The 21,146-nt window shown below is 44.5% G+C and overlaps 1 protein-coding gene across 4 annotated transcripts in view; it reads left to right on the forward strand.

The window, feature by feature from the left end:
- The window catches only part of LMX1B (LIM homeobox transcription factor 1 beta), a 177,495-nt gene extending 163,843 nt beyond the window's left edge, over nt 1–13,652 (forward strand). For 2 of the 4 annotated variants that reach the window (XM_077305056.1, XM_077305058.1), the window contains exons 7-8: nt 72–233; nt 6,444–13,652. In XM_077305056.1, the coding sequence (XP_077161171.1) occupies nt 72–233; nt 6,444–6,601 (320 nt within the window). In that variant the 3' untranslated portion in view covers nt 6,602–13,652. The remainder of the gene's footprint in view (nt 1–71; nt 234–6,443) is intronic. The other 2 variants (XR_013225759.1, XM_077305057.1) reach the window with 2 other exon arrangements.
- The last annotated feature ends 7,494 nt before the right edge of the window (nt 13,653–21,146 follow it).

Consider the following 21,146-nt stretch of genomic DNA (forward strand, 5'->3'; position numbering starts at 1 on the left):
GGCTTGAAGGCATTGCAACTTGAGCCGTTTCACTGAAGAAACAGGATGAAGTCCACTGTCTTTCTTTGCAGAAGTAATGTCCAACCGAATGGAAGGGATGATGACATCCTACACGCCGCTAGCACCACCGCAGCAGCAGATCGTAGCGATGGATCAAAGCAACTATGCCACTGACCCCTTCCAGCAAGGTCTCACCCCACCACAAATGCCAGGTGACCACATGAACCCCTATGGTAAGACTCACTGGGAACCAGCCGTGGTTGACACATCCAAGTCAGAGCGCCAAGGCTTCTGTCCAGGGTTGCCCCCATGCAGATCCTGAGAAGTCTTCTGGACCTATAAGGGCTGGTTCATAAAGCAAATGTGGGAGGAAAAGGATCCACACACTATTCAGCTACTACCATGTATCTCTGTACTCTCATTGGCTTGTTTTAGAACTCCGGGGAAGGAAGTGGAAGTTTCCAGGGCCCAGCCCAAATAGCAAGGCCAGGAGAGGCTCACAGAGTAACGTTAAAAAGGGTTGTCCATTCAGACCATTCGTTGCCCCTCCCAGCTTTAAAACAAACACACTCTAGCATTCTGCAGAACCAGAGACATGAGGCAAAAGGTGCAGATGGCCTTCTGTTAGGGAAGCCAGGAACCAGGTGAGACCTGGCTCATCTCCAGACTAAAGAGATCAGCTCCCCTGGCTATTTTGGAGGGTGAATGCTACAGCCTTATACTTCACTGAGGCCCCTCCCGACTCCAAGTCTCTCCCATTCCTAGCTCCACCTCCAAAGTCTCCAGGTATCCCTCAACCCAGAGCTGGCAACCATCCCTTCTGTTCAGTCACTTTCGTAAGACACAAGCCTCTTCCTGCCTTCCAGTTTGGTGCAGTGGTTAGCAGTGCGGACTTCTAATCTGGCATGCCAGGTTCAATTCTGCACTCCCCCACATGCAGCCAGCTGGGTGACCTTGGGCTCGCCACGGCACTGATAACTGTTCTGACCGAGCAGTGATATCAGGGCTCTCTCAGCCTCACCTCCCTCACAGGGTGTCTGTTGTGGGGATGATAGGGAAGGCGACTGTAAGCCGCTTTGAGACTCCTTCGGGGAGAGAAAAGTGGCATAGAAGAACCAACTTCTTCTTCTTCCATTCTCCTAGCCACTGAATGAAGTCTGCAGTACAATGAACAGGCATCGTTCCCTCACAGGCTTTCCTGTGGCCTGAGAGGAGTAGATCTGGCCACAAGCAAGCAATAAGGGCCAAGCATGTTCCCTTCACTTCTTCCTCAACTTGGAGGTGGTGGTGGGGGGTGGGGAGGCAGTGGTTAGAAACAGACACCCAAAGCCAAATTCCACGCAGAGCAGAGTGTTTGATAACATGCAAAATAAGCAGCTTGGGTTTAGAGGGCTGGAAAACAGCAACCTACGGGTTCACTTACAGGCTATGATGCACAACTATGCCTCCACTGGATCTAGCTGATACTGAAGTCGGACAGACCCTATGATGGTGGCACCATGGCTGCAGGTCGTATAGGTTAGCATCATAACACAGATTTCTTTGTTGCACAGCAAGCACGCAAGCTGTTCCATATTGCATGGCATGCTCATAAACTGTTCTGGCCTCCAGCTGTTCTTCCCCAAGAGGCAGATGATCACCGAGCTGGATCTGGAATTCAGGGGCAGACAGGGTCTGGAGCCAGATCTAGCAAGCAAGATCTGTGACCTTATAAATCAGTTGATCCAACAAGGCTGACTTTCCAGACCCTTGCTTAAGTAGGAGGTATGCCAGCCTCCAGGTGAGACCTGGGTATTTCCCAGAATTACAGCTCATCTCCAGGCTATAGAGACCTGTTCCCCCTGGAAAATTGATGTTTTGGAGGTTCGATTCTGTGGCATTGTACCCCACTGAGGTCCCTGCCCCCGCCCCCGCCCCCCAAGCTTCATCCCTAAATCTCCAGACTAGAAGAGGATAGGATAGGAGTAGAACAGTACAGTACAATCCAACCTCCTGCCAGTGGTGACCTTGCAACCCTGTTATTAGGCTGGGGTGTAATTGAGCCCAGCTGTGTTGCTGACAGTTCATGAGAGGGCTCTGGACTCTAGCCAGGATCCTGCAAGATCTCACCACAGTGCACTCCTCTACCCTAGTGCTGCATGTAGAAGCCTCCTTTGTGCCTCCTTTGTGCTACTTTGCCTCTTTTGTGCCACTTTGGCCTGGTTCTGGAAGAAGGTCCTGGAGACTACAGAACCAGGCTTGAGTTTTGCGTGGCAAAGACCCAGTGACTATCTCCAGGGCTCTGGCAGAGTTGCCTCTGGGCCTGAGAAGGCATCGTCTGCAGGTGACTCCACAATGCTGGGCCCTTCCTGGTTCCTCCGGCACTCCTCATTCATTGACTTTGGCTCCTCCACTAGAGGAGGGGTAGTCAACCTGTGGTCCTCCAGATGTTCATGGACTACAATTCCCATGAGCCCCTGCCAGCCCATGCCAGCGTTTGCTGGCAGTGGTTCATGGGAATTGTAGCCCATGAACATCTGGAGGACCACAGGTCGACTATCCCTGCACTAGAGGATTCCAAGTCAGAATCGCTGAGTAGGCTGGAGGGGGTTACGACACCAAGCTCAGTCCGATGCCTGAGAATGTACAAACTTAGGTCCTGGGTCAATCAGTCCCAGTTTGCATAGTTTAAAGAATTTCATTTTTGGGTGTGTGTTTCCATCACAGAGGTACAGGTAACTCAGTTTGTAATAATGTGGTGATAACAATAACAACATTATAGTGATAACAATAAACAACAATGTAGAACGGTAGAATGCTAGAGAACATTAATCAACATTAATCAATATGCCAGGCAGATCTGAGAGACCCTAAAATGATTAAAACTGATATCAAGCCAGAATAACTTTGCAGTGTATATGCTGCCCTAGACTTTGGAGGACGCAGGGATGAGTAACCTCAGACAATATATACTATTGCATTAGGCAGACAGCTAAATTTGCTGCAGTTTGGATCTTATTGTGTATAGAATTCTTTAGCATGCAAACTGATGGCTCTTGTCTCTTGTGCCCTTCCAATAATTTGTCTGTAGGTAAAATTCTGGTTTTCCCTCAGCAGACCGGTGGCCAGAAAATCACTATGACCAGATTAAAGCCCTCTTAGCCAATCTGTGACTGAATTCCACAAGCCGCATTCTGACCATGCATACCTTGTTTTCGGAAGCAGGCCAGTGGAGGGCTGGGAGGTCAGAACAGTGCAGCAGCAAGGCAAGCCAAGGGGCCCAGGGGGTGTCACCTGCAAGCCCTTCAGGAGCCACTCAGGTCAGATACAGGCAGTGTGCCTAGAATCATAGATTGTGAGTTGGCTCAGCAATGGGGAAGGAAGTGGTGACTGGTGAGCGGACACCAATCACTGTTGCATGCTAATGACCATCCCAACATAAATTGCAATTTAGCCCCCAAGAATAGTTTGGTTTATGGTGACCCCAAGACTTAATGACCTCCAAAACATCCCATCATTAACAGCCTTACTTAGGTATTGCAAACTGAAATCTGTGACTCCTTTGACTGAGTCAATTCATCTCACGTTGGGTCATAGAACCAAAGTTGGAAGGGGCCATTCAGGCCATCTAGCCCTGTTCAATGCAGAATCAGCTTAAATCATCCAGGATAAGAATCTGTCCTAGCATTGTTGTCTTTTCCACTGACTCTTGTCTTCTCATCATGTGACCAAAGTGTGATAGCTTTAGTTCAGCCATTTTAGCTTCTGGGGGGGGGGGGAGCATTCAGGCTTGATTTGATCTAGAACCCACTGACTTGACTTTGTGGCAGTCCACGGTATCACTAAAATTCTCCTCCAGCACCCCATTTCAAACAAATCACGTTTCTTCATGTCATCAGGAGCCTACCTTACATATGTTGTACACAGTGCAATATTTCACAATGTGTTTGAAACACTCCATTTCTCACACTGCAAGACTTTGAAGGGTAGAGTCTTCTCTGTGGCATTGTACCCTGCTGAGGTTGCTTCCTTCCCAAAGCCCTGCCCTACCAAGGTTCCACCCCACCCAAAACAAACAAACAAAAAAAACAACAGCAACAACCCAGAGTGGCAACTGTAGGTGAGCAGCACTTTGCTATTACAGAGGAAGAAGGAACAGGTGTCCCAAGGAATGAAAACTGTATTCAATCCCAGAACATTGTTTTAAAAATCTCCTACTTAAAGTAGGATTTGGCAGGAGTTGAGAATGCAATACAGGGCAAAATTCCGGGACAAGAATGAGATGAAAGGGAGGAAAACCTCCTCATGCCCATTCATTCCCCCCTGCTTGCAATCCAAAATGGTACAGCCCAGCAGCAGATGCACCATGTCTTCTGCTTGTCTGTTCCAGCTCTTGGAAAGGATCCAGTGTGGAACAGCAATTCAGTTGCTGGAGTAGGGCTACATCAGGGTTGCCAACCTCCAGTTGCTAGCTGGAGATCTCCTGGGATAAGAGCAACTTCAGGTGATGGAGATCAGTTCACCTCGGGAAAAGGGCTGCTCTGGAAGGTGGACTTTATGATGTTTCTGACATCATATGCCCCACTGAAGTCCTCTCCTCTGCAATCATTGCCCTCTTAAGGATTTCCCCTCAATATCTCCAGTTGTTTCCCAACCTGGAGCTGGCAACCCTAAACAAGGAGGCCCAGATTCAATTCGCTGTGCAGCTGCGAAGCTCCCTAGAAGAGCTTGGTCCATTCAGTCTCCCTCGCAGCTGAGTGTACCTCACAAGGCTGTCATGCTGCTAAAATGAAGGAGGGAAGAGTCATGTATACAAACAGGGAGTGAGTTAGATAGAAATGCAGCCATGAGCCCAGCTGAGCATCTTAAGGAAAGCCAAGACTTGCTTTGGTGCTCAGTTATTTTGCAGGAGAACCTTCATTCATGTGCCTTGCTTTCAAGAAATTGCCTCCTATATTGACGTGATCGGATGTTGGAATTCCTAGGAGTTGCAGTTTCCGAGTTGGAATGCGAAATCCCTTCTCCTTGGCCAAACCACTTTCCACAGATTGTTTACTTATGTCAGTTAGAAAAGGAACTCTCCCACTTTTTTTTTGGGGGGGGGTTGTTTTTATCCTTCTTAAATGTCACAGGCTGCAGTGCAAACAAGTCCTTGGCAAACATCCATGCCTCTTCTCTCTGCTTCCCTCCCTGCTCCAGGGTTATTGCTGCATGGACAACTGTTATAAAGTTTAAGAAACCAAGCCTGCTTAATTTATTCGCCCTCCCTTTTTTTTTCCTTCAGAAAGGCAATTAGCAATTAAGGATCAATGTTTTTATATTTGCTTCCAGTCCAAATTTGCAGACAGATACATGGTACAGTCCTCCACTCAACTGCCCCCATTCTAGAAAGCAGTTTTTGGAATGTATTCTCCTACAAATGCACATCAAATCTACACATCAAAAATGTAACACAAAAAGGAGAAGAACTGGCTAGATCAGGTTTTTTCAACCAGGGGTTCATGAAAACCCAAAGTTTCTTGATGGCCCTGGAAGGATCTCCTGAATGCATAGGAGTTAAAGTTTTATATATTTAAAAAAAAATTGTTAAACATCTGTATGTGATATGACCATATATGGTCATGTTGACCTTTTATCTCCCCTCCACAAATGGCCAATGATGGGCCTGGAGGGGGGTGGGAAGGGGAGGGGCCCTGGGTGGGCGTGTCCACAGCTATGCTTCCCAACCTTATTCTGTACAATTGTGCAACTTCTGCGGTTTCTCAACGGTAAAAATGATGAGAAAAGTTGGGCTAGATTACAAACTTTCTTCCCAAGATGTTAGTTTTTCACAGAGAATCGATGACATTGTGTGGTGGAGGTGGGGATGTGTTTAATCGCTGGGGTTTTACAGATTCTAAGGAACATAGGAAGCACCCCAGACCTGATCTAGGATCTGTTCTGACATGACAACAGTGAGATATCTGCTACTGCAGGGATAGTCAACCTGTGGTCCTCCAGATGTTCATGAACTACAATTCCCATGAGCCCCTGCCAGTGTTTGCTCATGGGAATTGTAGCTCATGAACATCTGGAGGACCACAGGTTGACTACCCCTGTGCTACTGCATCATATGGCTTTTGTGTGCCCATCAGCTAATGTGTTAAATCCAAGATCTTCTGAAAAAAGTCTGGTTCTCTTGGGGAGGGGGATGTGTTCCTTCCATTAGGAAAAAGAAATGGCTGAAGGGTTCTAGACCAGCCCCAATGCAGTAATGTTCTACATCCATGGAGGGTATTTTGTTGACACAAATGATGACCATCACCACCCCCAGCATCTGAAGTGGCACAGTTCAAGAATCCAGTTGCTACACATGGTTCTGTTACCTGTGTAGTCTAGCCGTTATTGTGTCAGAGACCCCTGACTCTCTTTCTCTGGGTGGATTGACCTATTAACCTGCCTGTTTGGTTTTTTTTCCCCTACAGGAAACGACTCCATTTTTCATGACATCGACAGCGATACCTCTTTAACTAGCTTGAGCGACTGTTTCCTGGCCTCCTCGGAAGTAAACTCCATGCAGGCTAGGGTAGGGAACCCTATTGACAGGCTGTACTCTATGCAGAGTTCCTATTTTGCCTCATGAAATTCAAAGAAAGCAAAACGAAAAGGAAGCGGATCTTCACAACAGACGTTGCCCCCATGTCCCAGCTCAGACACTGACAGCCATATTTTCCTCTGCTCTTCCTTCCGGCACTGTGACAGCAGGAGCATTCAGTCAAGGAAGACTTAAAATAATCTTCTCCAACATTGCAAAACAGGTGCCTGTCACCCTCAGAACTACACTGGCATCGGGCCAAAGAGAAATACAGGGAAGGGAGGAAACCACCCATTCCATGCAGCCCCAGATGTCGACAGCCGCCCTTTTGGTTTCTGCGTTGCCATCATCCCTGAGTTGTCCGAGTGTTTCACCACTGGAGCTTTGCCAGATACACAGGAAGTGATATTTTGGATTGGCCAACGTGACCAAAATTGTTTGGGAAACCTGGAGAGAGCCTCTCCCCCACATTTCTACTGCATGTTTTCACCTTCTGTTGTGGACCTACGGCCCGCAGAACTGTGAGATATTTTGATGTAAATGTGATTCCTGAGTAATCATTTCCTCTTGGTACCTTTTTCTTTCCATAAAACCCTGGACCATTAGTTAATACCCCCTTGTACTGTATGGAACACGGGAGGGGGAGGGGAGAATCTAGTCAACTTGCAGCGAGAAAAAATGTAATGAAATAATAGTTAACTTCTTTTTAAAAATTAAAGGCCCAGGAAAGTGCATGAGAAGGACAGATGCATTTAGATTAGTAGTAGCTTTAAAAAAAATTACAAAAAGGACTGAACAAAAGGTATTTCTAGGGCACAAACCTTCATATCACTTCTTTAGGTAATGGAGAATGAGTATAAAATGTTAACTTTTAAAGTAAATTAAGTTCAAACTTAAAGTAAATTAAGTTCCACAAATGATCTTCACCCTTGACTGCCAGTCCTCTGTTAGTCATTCCTTTCAGCTTCTCTGACAGAAATAACTCCATTGTCATAACCTGAACTAATTAGAAATGGCTTTTGTTCTTTTTCTGTTTGGTCTGAGAAACAAGTCTATCCTCCTGGCCCTAGAAGGCTGCCCCAAATATCACTCAGGTAGCAGCCACAAGCAAGAGCTTATGGGAAGTACTAGAATTTTCCTTCAGTCCTGTCAACCCATTTAAAAGGAGAGTCACCCCCCTCAGCGTCTCACTTAGTCCAGATTTACATAAACTAGTAACAACTTGAAATTAATAACTACTATTCATTATCTATATCACAGGAGGGACAAAACCAAGAGTCTTATTCTAAAGAAAAGCTAAAGATGTTTGGGGAAGTCCAAATGTTAAATAAATCTTCCTTAATCAAAGCACTTCATTAGTATTGGTATTAGAAAATAGCAGTGAGCATTGTTGGCTATTTAAAAGGTATCAATTAATGACTTCTATCCTGAGTTTAAAAATTACGTGTCTATTAGGTCTCCAACAATGGGCAACCAAATGCCACAGGTAATTCCCAGGATTGGCTTGGTGTCATAGCAAGAACATGTAGCAATCAGAGTTGTAGTGATTCTGGTCTTGGGAGTACAGACTACATTCAGATATAGCAACAAACCAATGTTTGTCATAAGAAAAAGACAAACTATGGTTTGTTTGGAATCAATAAGTCTTCTTTTCCCAAGCTACATAAATAGGATGTTGGAGGGGAAAGATGTCATAAGACCAAGGACCTACAGGTCTTGTTCCTGTGATGACAGACAACAGAAGGTTTTTGTGTGTGTGAAGTCTGAGTACAGCCATGTTCTTCAAAAGGGGGGGGGGGTGTTTGCATATTAAAGTAAAAACAGTAGTCATGTGACACCTTAAAGACTTATGGAATTTCTTGTGACATGAGCTTCCATAGAAATGACATTAGTCATTAGTCCTGGGGTCATTAGTGTCATTACTAAATATCCATGGAAAGCTTTGTCTTCCATGAGATTTTTCCAATCTTCTTTTTTTTTTAAATAAAGTTCTCTAAATTATTGGCCATTCCCATGTGGTCATGAATTCCACAAGAGAATAGTGCATTGTGTGAACAATTGTGTGAACAATTTTAGTGGAAATATCCCATCCAGAAGCTTCTTCAGAAGCAGTGTAAAAAATTGCCTAAAGCAAATTTCTCCTCAAGTGAAATATCTGTAGATATTTCAAAGGAAAGTAGAAAATTATCAGTGAGTATAACACTTATAGGGTGGAGCTCATGCATTGCTCTCTTGTTGAACTTATCACATAATGACCAGAAAGTTTTTCTTATTCCTGATGCTTGAAGGGTGACTATCAGTCAAAATCTGGTCATCCACTGGAGTTTATCTGTGTTCTCCTGGCAACTGTACAACATTTTAATTAAAGATGTGGCAGCAAGTTTCTCCACAGTTATGCTTCTAAAGGAAAAAGGGGTAAGATGTTTTCAAGTTGACAGAGATATAGTTGATATTTTAGACATCTTTTCTTCAAATTTTACATGTATTACCTCATCTATACGTGAGTTTGTGTATGTTATAATCAAACTACTTGGTGGCACCGTTTTCGTTACAGAGTTTTACTGCTTGTGAGAGAGTCATTTTGTGAGGTGAAAAATACACTATTGATCACAGAGTACCCCTCGCCCCATGCTAGCCACTCCTGGTGTTAGGGAAGAACTGGAACCTTGCCTCTCAGAACTGATAGACCAAGTTAATCCTTGATAGGCAAGGTTCCAGTTCTTTCCCAACACATGTTCTTGTGGTTTTTTTCCCACATTCTCCATCCCTCCACCCATCATTGAGGGTATTGCCTCTGGCAGAACAAGGAGGCTACATTTCTGAACTTGGCCTCACTCTGTCTTCCTCCAAATTACAGATTTTTATGGAAACTCCTGAAAAACTATCACCGGACACTCCTGCCCTAAGTAAGGCAGAATGTTGAAAAGATGAGATGGAATGTCAGAAACAGGTTGATAAACTGAAAACGTACTTTTCTTTACTCATAGCACCGAGGGGACTCCAAACAGGAGAGCCAGGCTCACGTTACCATTTCCGAGTGCCTGTATTATCTTGGCAAAGAAAAACACCATTCTTATTTGTGGTGGACATTATACCACAGGAGCACGATCATTGTGGTTTTAACCTAGGACCTTCCAGTCAAAGAGTCCAATGTAGACCTTTGACCTTTTCTTGATTGTTAGGTTTATACATGTATTACCAAGGGAGGAGTCATTGGCTGAGGAAAAGCAAAAAAAGAAAGAAAGAAAGGCTGAGGAGAAGAAGGAACAGCATCTCACAACCACTTCACAAATATATCGCATAGCTACAGAAAGCCACAAAGGATAATTGGCCAGGTGGAAATTTGAAAACTAAGGGTCACAGTACAGTCCCAAATAAACCTCTCTCTGGTGCAAATAAACCATCTTCTAGCCATTCAATTGTGTTCCTCCAGGTAAGGAAATAATGTCACCTAAGCCAGAAGACAGCTGGTTAGCCCTGTATGCTTGAGAAAAAATATATGACTGTTTAGTCTTAATGTCTTCTCTCTTATGCTGTAAAAGAACCAAAGAGGTAGAGATTATACTTCTACAGAGCACTGAAAGGAATTAAAAGTGTTATCCAACTTGGCACTAGCAGGATGAAAGAATCTATTATCTTAAAAAAAAAAAAAACCCTTTTGCTCATTAAGATTATGTCAGCCACCGGCAACTCAAGGGTGTGTTTTTGATGTGGTTCAGGAAATATTTAGAAAGATACTGAATTGTGTTGTGTGTGATTCTCTCAATACTCATGGCAACCATAGTGTATGAATGTGCATATTTTCTAGCTTCAACGTACACAATCTAAAACCTAAACTTGTGAAGGCATTCATTCACACATACTAAAGTTAGAAAATGTGTGTTACCTTCCCATGCTTATAGGGAGAATTTGAGGTCACGTGTTCTCCAATACTCTAATGTTGGAAGACCAAAATGGTAATGACTCAATAAGTCTATAGAACCAATGTTGATACGTATACCCAGAAAATAGTTATTACCAGAGCCGAGTGATTTCACTGGACTATAGGAAATATAATGAGCATTTAGATTTCTGAGAACTTCAGCTTAAAAAAAAAGTTTCTAGTCCTTATGAATTTTAAGATTAGAGGTATTTATGTGGCTATAACTGGGAAGCCAACCTCCAGGTGGGGTCTGGGAACGCCTGGAATTACAGTTCATCTCTGTACTACAGAGATCAGTTCCCCTGGAGAAAATGGATGCTTTGGAGGTTGGATTTTGTGGCACTTACCCCACTGAGGTCCCTGTGTTCCCGAGGCTCCATCTCCAAATCTTCAGGTGTTTCTCAACCTGAATCTGTCAACTCCTACCCCCTTCCCCATCCACTGCTGTTGTCCTAGGGGGACCTGGCAACCCAAAGCTGTAATTTTAGAAATCAGATCACTCATAAAGCACTGTGGTGGCTGGATTCAAGATTTCAGTGTTGTAGAGAGTTTGGTGTACTGGTTAAAAGCAGCTGCTTCTAATATGGAGAGCTGGGTTTGATTCTCTGCTCTTCCTCATATAACCAACTGGGTGACCTTCAGCTAGTCTCAGGTGATTGTAAGCTGCTTTGAGACTCCTTCCGACAGTGAAAAGCGGGGTATAAAAATAACTCTTCTTCCTACCTCCTTGTCCTCCCGTAAACATCACATTTCTTTTTTTAAAAGTGATACAAGACAGTAAAATAATTTAAATTGCAACCTGCAGCATAAACACAGCATATCGGTTGAGTCCGCACAGTTCATACTTTCCACTTTGGTACATGATCGGGGTTAGTTTGGTGCCAAATGTTAAATGCATAAAAGACACCCAGCCAGGCCTATCAATGTTGGAATGATCCATCTGTCAAACAGAGGCCCAAGTTCAGGGCATTGCTATTGTATTAAGAAATTCCTCTCCCAGTTGGGGGCTACCCATAAAGTTTGACATGCATCAGATCAGTTGAGCAGGGTTTTTAGTAGTCTCTTGTTGAGCATTATTGAACAGGGGGCAGTCCCCAGGTGGGACCTGAGGACCCCCTGGAATATAGCTCATTTCCAGACTAAAGAGATCAGTTTCCCTGGAGAAAATGTCTGCTTTGTGGTGGTGGACTCCATAGCATTATACTCCATTGAGGTTCCTCCCCAGACCAAATCCCATCTACTCCCAGTTCTACCCCCAGAGTCTCCAGGCATTTCCCAGCCCAGATTCAGCAACCCTATTATGGGATGTTGGTACCCAAAGCAAGAGTAAGGTGACCAGATTTTAACATTGGTAAAGCAGGACACCATTGATTAATGGTTCTTGATTAAAAATTTGTTGCTCTATTTGGAGCAACAAAAAGTTTCATAGAACGCCTAGAACACAAAAATAGTATTGCAATATATGTTTTTTTTAAATTTCAACATAAGTACAATTTGCCAGGTTCCCCGAGATGTCCCTCCAAAAGTGGGACCATCTGGTCACCTTAAGCAAGAGTCTCATGCAACTTACAGCTGAACCCTATGACACTGTGACATGACATTTCCCCAAATCCCATATCTCTCCAAATTTCAGAAAGATCCATTGAGAGACAGCTAAAATGAACCCTTTTCTCTGGGGTGGGGAAATGTTTTTGCATCTTATTCTGTCTCTTGCTTTGTGATGCAGCCCTGCTGGGAGGTCATTTGATTGATGATGATGATTGACAATGCCTTCTCCCAGGAGCCTAGAGTGGAAGGCACATTCTCACATGCGCTTTCCAAACTGATAGGCTCAATGGAAGCACCAAAGAAGCTGTCAGGAGGACTGTTATCAAGAGAAATCCCTTTTGGAACTTTCAGGGCTGTGTAGAGTGTTCTGCTCTCTACGTCTTTGGTTCCCGTGAGCAGAATGTCCAATCATGGAGATTTGGATATCATATTGTGGTGATCGTTAAGTACCTCTAGACTACACATAAAAAGCGGAAAGAGGTACTACGGTCAAAACAGTGTCTTTGGGTCTCTAGAAATTTGTATGAAGAGATTAAACAAAAATCTAGGCACACAATTTCTCTTTTTTTAAATGTTTGGAGACCGTTGTTTTGGCTTCAGGTAATGTCACAGGATGTTTTACTGAAATCTCAGGCATCTCCATGAATTGCTTTGCTGAGGCCCTGTGGCAGAGCAAAGCATGATGGCCGTTTTAGGCAACTGATTATGAGTGCCATGAAGGGCCTTCCTAAATAATCTAAAATGTTCTGTCTACCTTTAAAGTTCTAAAGCTCCAGCTTGTATTTTTGGTTCTATTGGTCAAATTATATTGTTGTGATATGGAGGACTATGGGGCCCAGCTCTCCGGGAAAAGCTCTGTTGAAATGTCTGGACATGGTCTGTACAGGAATAAGCTATTAGTTTTAAAGAAACTTGTGCAGGAGAATAGGGATCAGACTTTCTTAACCGGCCTTGGGCTATCTGAAATAGAATTAACCATTTGCTTAATGCCTCCATTGGTTCCCTGGCTTTACTGGGTGTGCAGCTCCTGTTGGGTTTCTGCATTTTTTTTTTCAGTTGTTTGAATCAAGTAACCATTGAAAGATTTCAGCTACTTTTGGGATGGACTTCCTGTTTCTTTTTTTTTTAATGAAAGGAACACCCACCCCACTTCTTCAGCTGCATATGGCTGTATTAATTGTATATTTATATACTCTGTATTTATGTTACCAAAATGTAGTATTTTGTAGCTGTTCCAGTTTGTTTAACTTGTAAAGAAAAGATAACGGTTCTTAAGATGGTCTCCCGTCCCTCCGCAAAGTTCTCCTTTGAAGCATAGCTCCTAACTCTCCCCCCCCCCCCTTTCAAACTCAGTTGGTTCTCACCGCCTATGTCAGGTTTGTAGATTGGACATTTTCTTTTTATTTAATGACTTGCCACTTGTTAAATTATTTATTAGTGTTCTTGTTGGGTTTTTGTTTTGTTTCTTCGATTTTCACGTCATGAGGTTTTGATTTTCCTCTGCCGCCGTCAACTGGCAGCTAAGCGATGCGACTCTTCTTCCTTGGGCTTTTTCTATAAAAGCAAGAGAAAGAGAGATGAACACTTCAGTATATTTGTAAATAAAAGCAACCTGTAAATGAAATGGGATATTTCTTTGCAACGAGTTTTATTTTTCTGCCGTCTTTGCGTGTGCCTTCTCGACTCCAGCCTTTCTCAACCTCTGATAAATCTGGGATAGCGATGAGCCTGTAAGAGTATGATGATTGACGAAAATCCAGATGGTGTCAGCAACAAGGTTTTCTGGCTTTATTGGTACTGACTCCCATAACTTTTGATGGAGTCAGTGACTCCATCAATGTACAAGCATTAGCAAGCAGCCTTATTAATATCCAAGGCAGGAACGCTTTTGATTGGTGACTTCTGCAACTCAAGATGTGGTTAAAGACACAAGAGGAGGCTAGGGTCCCCCCCCCATCAGTTGGCAACCTGAGAGGCCCACGGAAAAAGACACAACCCTGAAGAAGACAGGAGAGAGGGGCCGGATGATGATTAATTGGTGGCATTCTGCATTGTTTGTCTTGGGTTCTCTCTTTGGTGTCAGCACGGTGGGAATGAAGACTGATTTACACCCTAGAGCTGTCTGGAACAAAAGGAGAGTGAAAGGGAGGCAGAGAGGAGACAATGTCTGGAGGTCCGTAAAATACCCCTGCAAAGGCTAAGACGATACACCTGGGTACTCTTTGCCTCCCCTCCTCCCTCCCTCCCTCCCTCGCAGCACCTTGGAAAATCAGATTATCTCTGCACACTAGCAGTTCAAATAGCCCTTCAAAAGATTTGTCTTAATAATTGCTGCCTTATCTTAATTCCTTGGGTATTCCACACACACACACACACATACACAAACACTTTGCTTTTCATCAGCCAAGCTTGGAGGGACAGCTTGGGGCAAAGGGGCTGTCACCTCAAATAATTAGGACAAACTTACTTTGTTCATCCAAATTTGCAAAGAAAAACATTAGACCCACTGGGATGGTTGAGGGGCAGAGAGAGAGAGAGACAGAGAGAGAGACAGAGAGAGAGACACTGTCACCAAAAAACCTTCAAACGCTGGCACATTTTGAGCTGCCCGCAGTCAGATGTAGTTGGGCAGTGGGAAGACACCATTTGTGCAGCTGGCCATTGGGAAAAGGGGGGATTGGTAATAAAGGGTGTGTCTGTTTTTGTTTGAAACATGTTTATCTCACCTTGTCTCTTCAGACCCAAGGAGGCTAACCATGCAGCATCGGGTTGCAAGAACTCTAAAGCAGAATGGTCTGATTAACAAGATTTTAAAAATACACAGATGAAAAACAGGCAAGATTAAAAAGAGCGCTGTTTTAAGCATTTAAAAGAACACAGCAAAATCTGCCGAAATGTTTTGCCCTTCTTCAAACGCTCTGTAGGGTAAAATTGACAGGCCTTCTTACAGGTAGCAAGTGAACGCATCCACCATGGAAACCTGAAATACTTTGAGAAGAAGAAATTAAAAAAAAAAAACAAGGAAGGATTTAGATCTATGGATTCAAAGGATGCCAGGACACTGGGAGTTGAATCAGCTCTTTACTGTGACCCCAGCATGAGGTTGCAAGAGTCTACCAAAGACCCCTCACCCAACCCCAACTTTTATATACAGAAGAGACATAACAGATTTTCCCCGCCAGTGTGCACACAATTGGTCACTTTAAATTGACAGGATCCAGTAGATGGGATCCCGTAGTGCAGCTGTCCCCAACCTCTGGTCCGAGGACCAGGACCAGTCCGTGGATCAGGCGGTACCGGGCTGGGGCTCATTCTCCTCCCAGGCTGCTACTTCGGGGGCTGCCCTGCCACTATGCTATCGGCTCACCTTTGGTGCTTTCCGGCAGCCACCATGGCTGGGGCTCCCCCTCGGCATGGCACTGCACAGCTGCTGCTGGCAGCACCCTCCAGTGGGGGCGGGAAGTCAGGGGTGCCAGCGGGAAAGCAAGTGGAGCAGGGGCTCAGGCGGCAGTAGTGACATCCCTCGGCAAAAGATTACCCCCCCTGGGCCTCAGTCAAATTGTCAAATGTTGACCGGTCCCTGGTGATAAAAAGGTTGGGGACTACTGCTGTAGTGCATTGGTCAGCTACACTGCAGGCTTACGATCCTACTCTGGACCTCAAGCTCAGTCCTCAGAAGATGAACACAACAAAGAGTGAGAAGGATGTGAAGAGATATGTGGGAGAGAGAGAAGAAAGGATGCTGCTCTGAGCTCCTCTGAGGGAGGGTGCTATATAAATGAAAGGCTTGTCTGTCTATATCTGCTTGTCTATCTTTTGCTCTTTGTCATCTTTCTTCCTTTCCATTCTAATGTTTATCTTTTTCAGTTAGAAAATCATGGAGCATATGTGCCTCCAGATTGCGGTGTGCAGGTGCTGTAGCTGATACACTGAATGTATGTGTGTGGGGAGGGGGACATCTTTGAACAAATTCTGCAGAGAATGTCAGGGTCCAGGTGGGGCCTGGGGATCTCCTCAAATCACAACTGATCTTCAGACCATGGAGAGAAATTCCCCTGAAGAAGAGAGCAGCTTTGGAGGGCAGACCCTGCTGAAGTCTCTCCCCAACGGCTGTCCTTCCAAGGTTGCACCCCCAACATCCGTAGGAATTTCTCAGGCTGGAGTTAACAACACTAAGCCCCATGCAAGTGTAACCATTTCCTACTCCTTCTATCAGAAGACCAATCCCTGTAAACATAAGCAGGAGGGTAGTGGCCTGTTGGAATAGGGTGGCTGCCATCTCTGGGTTAGAAAATTCCTGCAGATATTTGGGGGTAGAGCTTGGGGATGGCAGAGTTTATGGAGGGGAGGGGTTTGAGTAAGGTATAATGTCCTACAGTCCACCTTTAGAGATGCCAGGCCCCAGGCAGGATCTGAGGATCCCCTGGAATTATATCTCATCTCCAGGGCCTATTCTGCACACAATAGATAATGCACTTTCAATGCACTTTAGAAGTAGATTTTCCTGTTCTGCACAGGAGAAGCCAGCTCCCAAAGCACATTGAAAATGCATTATCCTATGTGTGCAGAATGGGCCCAGGTGACAGAGATCAGTTTCTCTAGAGAAAATGGCTGCCTTGGAGGGGGGACTCTACAGCATTATACTCCACTGAGGTCCCTCCCTGCCCCAAATCCCGCCCACTCCTAGTTCCACCCCTGAAGAAGAGTTGGTTCTTCTATGCCACTTTATTAGAAGAAGTTTACAATCATGCATATTGCAGAGGGAAAATTTAAAGCGCCCACAATCAAAATGGAAATCGAATTCAGTGCAAAGGGGAGGGATTTATTTGGCCTGGGAGTGGATAAAAAGCCCTGTGCAAACTTGACCCAGAACACTGGGAGTTCATTTCAGCTCTTTATTGCAACCGCAGCATGATGTTACAAAGAAGCAAAAACTGAACCGAAGAAACCCACAACCAACCCCAACTTATATACAAACCCTGCATAATAGATCTTCCTGCCAGTGCGTGCTACTGGTCAGTTTCACTTTAAACTGACTGGATCCAGTAGCAGGGATCTAGCCAGGCACTCGTCAATTACAGTGCAGGCTTGCAATCCTCCCTCCCACCTCAAACTTGGTCCTCGGCGGAACTACAGACACAACAGCCTCTATGGCATTAAGCACCATGGAAGTCCCTCCCCACCCCAAACCCCACCTTCCTCAGACGTCACCCCTGGAGCTGTCCACTCTGACCCTCAGAGCCTTCCTTAGCATGCTCTGGCTTCCGATTTCACTATCACAGCCTTCGTACAAGGAAAACAAAAGTTAAACAAAAGTAAATCTGAGACATTTAGCTGAACAATTAGAGTTTTTGTTTGCCCCATGGTTCAATGTTGACTTCAGAGATGTTTTGAAACCAGCATGCAACTTCCCTCTGTTTGGGGCAGCCTTAGCAGTGCAGCAAGCGTGCAAGAGTTTTGAGCGACTGACCACAGTGGTATTTGGCTTTGGGGCATGCAAACACCTGGCCTCTGCTATCCCAAAGCATTATTTTTCAAAAGGTAAGTTTCCCAGGCTTGGTCTGTATGATTACACAAGGAGCATGTTGTGCACCTGGGACACATATTCCTTTCATAGTCTTTCCCCATTTCCCTGAGATATGTGCTTGTGCATGTCAAGTAATGATTACTTCACATGCACATCTCTGGACAGCATGGAACTCTCACTTGCACCCTCTGAATTCAGCATGAACTCTCACTTGCACCCCCTTTCTTGCTGTTCAAGCAGCCAGGTTCAGCTAGGTGCCTTGGACTGGCTCCGTTCTTTCTTTCTTTCTTTCTTTCTTTCTTTCTTTCTTTCTTTCTTTCTTTCTTTCTTTCTTTCTTTCTTTCTTTCTCAGGGCGGTTTTCAGAAAACAGGGAAGGATACAATTAACACATGGTAACAGGTAACAGTAACAGCGGTAATATTGTAACAATAATAATTTAACAAGATCATAACAATAATACAATAAAATAGAAATTGTAAGAGCCTCAGCTCAACTCTTACTGGACCCTGTGGGCAACCGATTAATGTTGGTCGTAGAGGGGGGGGGGAGCTTGAGGGCCAACTGGAAGCAGTGGTTTGGTCGACCTCAACCAAATGCCTGGTGGAGGAGCTTTGCCAGCAAGCTGGTAGCCAGCTCCTCAGTGAATGAGTTACTGTCAATCTGATGTTTTGTTGATATATGATGTAGGTGATATCTTCTCCCACACCTGTGTCATTAGTACTGGGTTAAATGCTAAAAAAAACCAACCAACCATTGGCCTTGGACGTGCAGAAGCTTTATGCATTATCCCTGATTCCCAATGCTGTTCCAACGAATGACAAAGACAACTTGACTCCAATGGGAACAGGAGAAAGAAATTTCAGACATGTTCATATAGGTCAGCCTTTCTCAACTTGTTTTACCATGGAGAAACCCCTGAAACATTCTTCAAGCTTTGAGTCATTCCAGAAGTGGCACAATTGTGCAGAATGTAATTGGGAAGCACCATCCCTTCCCACCCCCTCCAGGCCCATCAGTGCCCATTTTGGGAGGGGAGGGTGGGTTGACATGACCACATATGGTTGTATCATCCAAGAAGTGTTTAACAAATTTAAAAAATATATTAAAATTAATTAACTCCCACGCATTCAGGAAACCCTTCCAGAGCTGCCAGGAAAACCCCAGGGTTTCATGAAACCCTGGCTGAGAAAGCCTGATGTAGGTACATTTAACTTATTGTGAATGGATTAACTTCAAAAAGGTTAACTTGGTACAGAAGAGAGATCCTATATAAGATGAGAGAAGAAGAGAAGCCCTATATAAGATGAAAACAGAAGGCAAGAAAGAGCCGAAGAGGCTCAATCTCTAACCCAGGAGTAGTCAAACTGCGGCCCTCCAGATGTCCATGGACTACAATGGCAGGGGCTCATGGGAATTGTAGTCCATGGGCTACCCCTGCTTAACCCATGAGAGGTTGGAGTCAACTTCCAGGTGTAGGGAGAGAATTCTCTTAACCCTTTCTTTTCCAGATCCTCTCGCATGCAGAGTTACAGTATCTACCATTTTAATCCCTGCCAGAAAAGAAAACGACAAGGACAGCTCAGCAATTGTTCCCAGCCTGTGGTTTGCTCACACGCATGCTTGTACCTTGCTCTAGTAACAAATCTATAGCCAATATGCCAGATAGCCCAAAAGGATTTAGCAGTGACAGATGCAGGCCACACAGCTGGTGTCTTCTTGAAGGAGGAGGATTAAATGGATCCACTCCCCCCTTTCAAATTATTTATTTATTGCATTTATCCCCTGCCCTTCCCCAGAGGTTGGTCCACCTCTGGTAGATATTCTCTACCATGACAGGCAGCAGCTTTACAAGGCCTCAGGCAGAGAGAGGACTTTCCAAAACTTTGCTATCAGAGAGAGATGGCAGAGCAGAACACAGTGCCTTCTGCATGCCCAGTGACTGTTTTACCACCAAACCACATCCAGCTGGGCAGATGGGCTGCATCTTTCATTATTTAGATCTGACCTTTCCCCTAATGAGCTTCCGATCTTATGCCAGGAGGCTTTCCTAGCTTTTCTTCAGGAAAACCTATGAAGCAGGCTACAGCATGCTGGCATGCCCAAGGCCATCCTTGGTGACTAAGCAGCGTTCTTCCACACGGTCTTGCCACTGCATTTGGCCCATGACAGATTCCTGAACAGTTCAAATATTTAGCCTAGGTTTTGTCTCTAGTCCCAATGCCTGACCGCCCTCTCCCCAACTGTCTTTTCTCACTCTAAAGCAGGGGAAGTCAACCTGTGGTCCTCCAGATGTTCATGGACTACAATTCCCATGAACCCCTGCCAGCGGTCGCTGGCAGGGGCTCATGGGAATTGTAGTCCATGGACATCTGGAGGGCCGCAGATTGACTACCCCTGCTCAAAGCCAAAAATCAGAAAACCACAGCCTGAACTCACCAAGTGCTTTGGAATGATTTGTGCAATTACAAGAGCACGAACCTTTAATCTTCACGTTTCGGCTTATTTTTATTTCTCTTCTTCATAAGACAAATTACGCTAGCAGGCTGTCTTTAAGAAGAGACTCGAGTCCTAATTGTGTACAGGGTCTGTCTGACCTCTCCCCATGGTAGTTTCACATTATCAAGCTTAACTCACAATCTTCAGAAACATCTGGGCTAGAAAAACATCCAGTAATTTTCACATATCTCAGTAAATTGGATTTCAAGATGTTCCGCAGGAATCTAGGATAACGAGTATAATGACCCTGGAAAGTGAATCATCATAACTATCACACTTTTTGGGGGGCCACAAACATGCTTGCTGATTTGCAATGTAAAATCCCCTTCCCCATGGATATCACCATGTCCCAAGTAACTAACAATATAGCAAGTAGGGGGAAAGTGAAGAGCATTATCTGTTTTTTTTTCTCTGTCCTCTGGAATTCTGAAGAATTTCTAAAATTGTTTCCAGATCCAAAGTGCCTGCTATCAGTTCCTTTATATTTTTCTTTCCCTATCATGGATGCAGAGATGGCCATTGATAAAACACTGCCAAAAGTTATTTTGTTGTAACTATAATTGCATCAAAAATCTTATGGTTTTAATGATGTGCACAGGAGTTCATAGGCACAAGACCTGTCCTCCACATACACACGCATGCTGAGGGTCTTGATCCATTTATATGTCTCACATCGAGACTGCTGTGCATGTGGTGAGGGAATGAATGCATGTGGACTGAAAGAACAGAGAGATGCAGTAAATTGTGCATGCATGGTGCTCTGGACAAACCCTGAAAATGAAAAAGACACCCACACAGAACAGCTAATCCATCACTTTGGAAAAGACCAATAATTTGGAGCTCAGAGAACCTCTCAAGAAGAGGATAGTTTGGGAAGCATCCCTTGAGGGTAGGCAAATGCAGGAGGAAGTAAACTGGAGGGGGGATACATACTTGGGTAGGTTGCATAAACATACATATCTTAGTTTCTATTGAGAATAAAGATTAAAGGCTTGGCCCCCAAACTTTCCTGTTTCTTTTGGAGGGATGTAACATCATGGACCTGAATTTACACATCAGTGGATTTAGCCAGTTTTCCCATGGGGAATCCAGGAGATAA

The sequence above is a fragment of the Paroedura picta genome, chromosome 12 (genome assembly GCF_049243985.1).
Source record: "Paroedura picta isolate Pp20150507F chromosome 12, Ppicta_v3.0, whole genome shotgun sequence".
In the NCBI taxonomy this organism is placed as follows: Eukaryota; Metazoa; Chordata; class Lepidosauria; order Squamata; family Gekkonidae; genus Paroedura; species Paroedura picta.